The sequence below is a fragment of the Dama dama genome, chromosome 20, assembly GCF_033118175.1.
Source record: "Dama dama isolate Ldn47 chromosome 20, ASM3311817v1, whole genome shotgun sequence".
NCBI lineage: Eukaryota > Metazoa > Chordata > Mammalia > Artiodactyla > Cervidae > Dama > Dama dama.
The window spans coordinates 28,950,095-28,956,094 of NC_083700.1; the positions used below are offsets into that span (position 1 = coordinate 28,950,095).

General features: G+C 47.7%; 1 protein-coding gene across 2 annotated transcripts in view; it reads left to right on the forward strand.

The window, feature by feature from the left end:
• The window catches only part of NGF (nerve growth factor), a 55,809-nt gene extending 50,530 nt beyond the window's left edge, over window positions 1-5,279 (forward strand). For both annotated transcript variants that reach the window (XM_061119934.1, XM_061119933.1), the window contains exon 3: window positions 4,386-5,279. In XM_061119934.1, the coding sequence (XP_060975917.1) occupies window positions 4,398-5,123 (726 nt within the window). In that variant the 5' untranslated portion in view covers window positions 4,386-4,397 and the 3' untranslated portion in view covers window positions 5,124-5,279. The remainder of the gene's footprint in view (window positions 1-4,385) is intronic.
• The last annotated feature ends 721 nt before the right edge of the window (window positions 5,280-6,000 follow it).

Sequence of the window (6,000 nt, forward strand, 5' to 3'; positions counted from 1 at the left end):
GCACAGGAAAACACGAACAGGACGCATTTCTGCCTCCAGGGATTTTGCCCTTTGGGAGGGAGGATAAGAGTAGAATACAATGCTGTAAGAGAATTTTAAGGAAATGCTTCTCCTTTATGGAGAAGGAAGAAAGTTGATCCCTCTGAAAACAGGAAAATCTCCCCAATGGACGTGGCATTTAAGTTGACCATTATAGCCAGCAGGAAGGACTCTGGCCAGCAGAGGTGGGGAGAAGAAAAGTCACTGGTTGGTGGGGGGGAGGGGTAAAGGGGAGCATACCTGGCACAGAAGAGTCTGAACTGAGGGCAGTGGTGGGGAAGCACCGAGCCAGCACATCCTGTGAGGAGATCTGTTTGCCAGGAATGCAAACTATGTGGAGGGAGTAGATGGAAGGCAGGGTCTATCTGCCAGGCTGAGCAGTCCTAGTGGCTCCCTAGACAACTGCTCACCTCTGGATCTTCTGAGCATGGTGATGTGATCAGAGTAGTGCTTTAGGAAGTTAAATGGAGCAACCAGGGATGGTAGGCAACCAGGACATAAGTTGGGAGACTGTTGCATGACCTGAACCAGAAACATAGAGGTGAGGACAAAAAGCACAGTTTCAAAAGGTGACGCTAAAACAGACAAAAAGGGCTGGATGAAAGGCAGAGAGGAAAAAGCAGAGTCCAGTGAGGAGCTGAGGCTTGGAGCTGGCAAACAAAGCAAATGGTGGTTCCAGGAATAGAAAATAGAGATGCAGAGAAACGTGTTTAGGAGGATGGGAAGAGAGGCTCACAAGAGATAGTAGCTGTGAAACTACTTTCATAAATCATCAAGTGGCCCAAAATGGGGCAGCTGCTTCTGAATAAAGAGGAGAAAGGAGAGGACGGTGGTCCTAGTGGGGACTATGAGAATGAAGGTTCTTGTTTTGGACAGCTTGGTTTTAAAATGTTGACACCTGTGGGGAGTTGCCTATCATGAAAATGAAAGTTCAGAACTGGCTTTCAAGGGAGGAATTAGACCAGAGATCCTGGCATGGGCATCAACTGCACAGATATCTCAGTTGACTGTAGAAGAGGATGAGCTCAGCAAAGGGGAGACTGTAGAATGAGGTGGGAGCCTCTGGTAATGGGAAATAGGGAGCGGTATGTCCCTTATTATCATCAAATACATTTGATGACTACATTGTAGTCTTTTCATTTCCCTATCTCTTAAGTGTTACTAATATGGATATAAAGGGATAAATTTCCATTTCATTTCTTCTCCCATCATCTACTTGATGAGAGATAATGTTTCTGAGAAGCAGAAAGAAATGAAACAAGAAAGGGAGCAAAAGCCAAAGCCTTGAATTAGCAGCTAACTGACTAATCAGCTGGATATTTATCTGTAAGACCATTAGCCTGCAGAACCAGTGACGGTCAAAAAGCCAGATGTGTCACTACCTCCTCTGCATGGCTGGCTGGAGAACTGGAGAAAACACAAACATTTTTTGAAGTAACCAAAGAGAAAAGAATTTGGTGGTTTTATTCTTGGTATCTCACCAAAGAGCTGTCTAGCAGCTGAAGAGAAGCACATTACCGAGAAGAAGAATGCATTGCTTTAAAACAGATTAGGAATGCAACATGTGGTCATATGCACAGCACCCAAAAGAAAACAGGCATCATGGTGGAAAGAAGGCAGATGGTGAGCTGCTGCGGACATCCCCATTCACTCTCTCACTCTGTCTCCTTGTAGAGTTTGAGGACCTTCTACATGCCAGGCACTGCGCATGGCCCCAGTAAACTCAGATGGCACCACTTCCAAAGTGCTCTGAGGGAAACAGACAAGTAAACCATGATTCACAACATAAGGAGAGGTAATAGGGTTAAGCATAAACCACTAGAGCAAAAAGGGGTAGAAAAAACATTTTTGTTTATTTTTTCATGAACAAGTATCAACTTTTATTCAATTAAATTAACTGGTGAGAGAACCAGTAAGATGTTATGACCAATTCCAAGGAGAATTCAAAGAACAGACATGTAAATGTAAACACTTAAGAACATTGAAATGAATTTGCTGAAACGCTACAAAATTGGTCAGCAGCCAGAGACGATCATGAACAGACAATAACCACCCCCACCCCCACCGCAGAAAATCACATATATTCATATCATTTTTCTAAGACTTACACAGTTGAAAATTAGTTTAACAATAATCAATTACAGAGAACAGATGGGGAGCTCCCCAGCAGAAACACCCTGTGATTGTATTTTTCTCATTTTCAATGCCTTTCATGACATCAAAAAAGTATATCTATTAAATCTCATCCACTAGCCATGCAGGTGGATGAGACAGGCTCTGCCCTCCAGGACCTTGCACACAGCTAGTGGGGAGATAGTCTCAAATCATTAGGCTTGAAAAGAAGCCTGACAGAAGTAAAACTATGTGCTATGAAAAGATGTGGATGAAGTGTGCTCCAAGAATTAATTAGCAGCAATATAACTGAGGAAAACAAAGTCTTGATCACAGAACATTGGAATGACTGACTCAGAATTAAATAGGTTTATGAGCACCTATTTAATCCTAACAACAGCCCTGTGAAATAGTGTTTGTAGTGGTTTAGTTGGTAAATCGTGTCCAACTCTTTGCGACCCCATGGACTGTAGCCCGTCAGGCTCCTCTGTCCGTGGAATTTTTCCAGGCAAGAATACTGGAGTGGGTTGCCATTTCCTCCTCCTGGGGATCTTCTTGACCCAGAGATCAAACCCGTGGACCCATGTCTCCTGCACTGCGGGTGGATTCTTTACCGCTGAGCCACTAGAAAAGCCCTGAAATAGTGTTTATTGCCTGCTTTTTATCACTGAAGAAATCAGAGCTCAGAAAAGATTAAGTGGCTTTCTTCTGCTAACAAGTAGCAGGACTAGGAATCCAAATGAGTTTTCCTAACCCTAGATCCAGTGCAGAGTTCTTTTCATTACACTGATTTAGTAGAAAAGAAGACACACACTTCTGAAGTTGAGAATGGGGAGAGATGGCTATTGGTTGGGTGATCTGAGAAGGTCTCAAGGAAGAGATGGTACTCATACCAGGCTAGAAGAGTGGGCAGAGAGCAGAATGACCTGGGGGAGAGAGATGGGGAGGGACTGCATTGGAAGTTTAATACCCTGTCTAGGGGGTGCCTCTAACCCTACCAGGAAGATCTGGGGAAGCTTCCCAGAGGAGGTGACATCTGATACACATCTGCAAGTGTGTGTAGGAGCTCATCAAATGTGAGCTCAAGAACGGAGCTAGTTTCACAGCAGGTTGCCCTGAGGGTGGTTAGTGGTAGGCAAGTCTGTACAGTTAAGTGCAGGGTCCCATCTGGCATGAGCTCAAGAGGGGCCTGTACCGCTAGTGGGGACAGATGATTTACACTATTTGGTCTATTCTCACTTAATTAAATAATTTTTGAAAAGACACACTTAAGAATGAAAGAGAAAGTAGAGGAGGAAGGAAGGATGGAAGGGTAGACTGGCTTAGTAAGAGGTCAGGTTTGGATTCTATTTCTGGTCCAGTTTTTGTGACTGTCCGCCTGTTAGTTCATTTCTGTGGATCACTTTCCTTGCATATGAAAGGGAGATGATAAATCCTAACCTAAGTCACAGGCTAACAAGAAACGTGAAGTGAATGCATTTGAAAAGCTGAAAAACATCACTCACGAAAAGAGAAAACATTATCAATATCATGTCTACAGGCATGCACCAGTGGCTGAATAGCCAGACTGGCTCCGACATCCCAGAGCTGTATACTTTTTTTTTTTTTTTTTTGCCAGACATGGATTGGCATGTTTGTGGATTTTCAATCATCAAATCTCAGAGCTGACCTGGTGCTCCTGCCTGCAGAGGGTGGGTTCAAGGCTAAGGCTTCAAGACAAATCCCCAGCAGCCCTTCCCACTGCCTTCCCAGGGGATTCAAACCATTGGGCAGGGCACAGCGCTGGGAGAGGTGTCAGACTCACCCTCCCCAAGCCATTCTGCTGCACACACACCACCTGCCCATGGTGACTGCCTCACTGGCAGATGGAGAACTCAAACGATTCTTTAAGCAGCGCTACCAATTCATACCACACCACTAGGCAGAATTTCTGGGACTCTGTCCATCCCTTCCTGGAAAACCCCACCCCTTTTAGATGAGGTACCCAGACACCCAGGTTGTCTGAGGCAGCCCTGTCTAAGCCTGTCATCGTAGTGGAACAGGATCCTAGTTACAGCATCACCTTTCACTCTCAGAAGGGTCCCAGTTTAAAATGCCAGGGTCACCTTGCGCTTTGCTACCAGGGGAAGCCTCCTTGTCATCCTCTTGGGAGGTCAACCCTGAAGGACCCAGAAACCACCCTCATCCAACACTCAGCACCCCATGGAATAATCCTCGTTTCTGTTTCATTCCAGGTGCGTAGCGTAATGTCCATGTTGTTCTACACTCTGATCACAGCTCTTTTGATCGGCATAGAGGCAGCACCGCACACGGAGAGCAATGTCCCAGCTGGACACGCCATCCCTCAAGCCCACTGGATTAAACTTCAGCATTCCCTTGACACAGTCCTCCGCAGAGCCCACAGCGCCCCGGCTGGGCCGATAGCCGCCAGGGTGGCAGGGCAGACCCACAACATCACTGTGGACCCCAAGCTTTTTAAGAAGCGGCGACTGCGTTCACCTCGCGTACTGTTCAGCGCGCAACCCCCACCTGTGGCCGCAGACACTCAGGATCTGGACTTGGAAGCGGGCGAGGCCGCCTCCTTCAACAGGACTCACAGGAGCAAGCGGTCGTCATCCCACCCCGTCTTTCACCGGGGGGAGTTCTCGGTGTGCGACAGCGTCAGCGTGTGGGTGGGGGACAAGACAACCGCCACGGACATCAAGGGCAAGGAGGTGATGGTGCTGGGAGAGGTGAACATCAACAACAGTGTGTTCAAACAGTACTTTTTTGAGACCAAGTGCCGGGACCCCAACCCCGTGGACGGCGGGTGCCGAGGCATCGACGCGAAGCACTGGAACTCGTATTGTACCACGACCCACACCTTCGTCAAGGCGCTGACCATGGACGACAAGCAGGCCGCCTGGCGGTTCATCCGGATCGACACGGCCTGCGTGTGCGTGCTCAGCAGGAAGACTGGGCGGAGAGCCTGATCTGCAGCAGCCCCCAACCCTTCCCTGCTCCCCTCTACACTCTCCTGCGCCCCTCCCTACCTCAACCTGTAAATTATTTTAAATTATAAGGACTGCATGGTAATTTATAGTTTATACAGTTTTAAAAAATCATTATTTATTAAATTTTTGGAAGCAGCTTGTGTGCTGGCCCTCCAGTCATTCTGCCCAGGGTGATCACCCACGAGTCGTGGTTCAGAGGCTGCAGGAAAGAGGGTCCACAGTACCCCCTGGCTTTCTCTCAGTGTGTGTGCTCAGTCGTGTCTGACTCTTTGTGACCCCATGGACTGTAGCCCACCAGGATCCTCTGTCCATGGGATTTCCCAGGCTGGAATACTGGAGTGAGTTGCTATGCCCTCCTCGAGGGGAACTTCCCCACCCAGGAATTGAAACCCCGTCTCCTGTATTGCCTCCATCGCAGGCAGATCTTTACCACTGCACCACCTGGGACACCATCCTCTTTCTCTCAGACACATCTGTAACCCTCACCCACCCGTCACTCCCAGCCAGCCATGCCACTTCAGTGAAAGCTAACTGGGTTCAGATATTAGCCTAAGCGAGCATGATTAGGAAGGGACGTCTGTTGGATTGCAACTTTGTTCTGCATTCCAGAGCCAGAGATACCTAATCCTTGGATTACCTGCCCCACAGCCCAGATTCTTGAGCCTTGATTGCTTCATTTGGGGAAATTCATGGAGCCTCATCAGAAGGCAGATCTCTGCCGGGCACAGAGCTACCTCCCACCTCAGAGGGGCCCAGGCTGGGTCCTGGAAGGACTCACTAGATGGATAGGAGGAGATTTGCACCAAAGACTAATGAGGCAGGCTCCTTTTTTTGAGAGGAAGATCTTTTTTTTTGG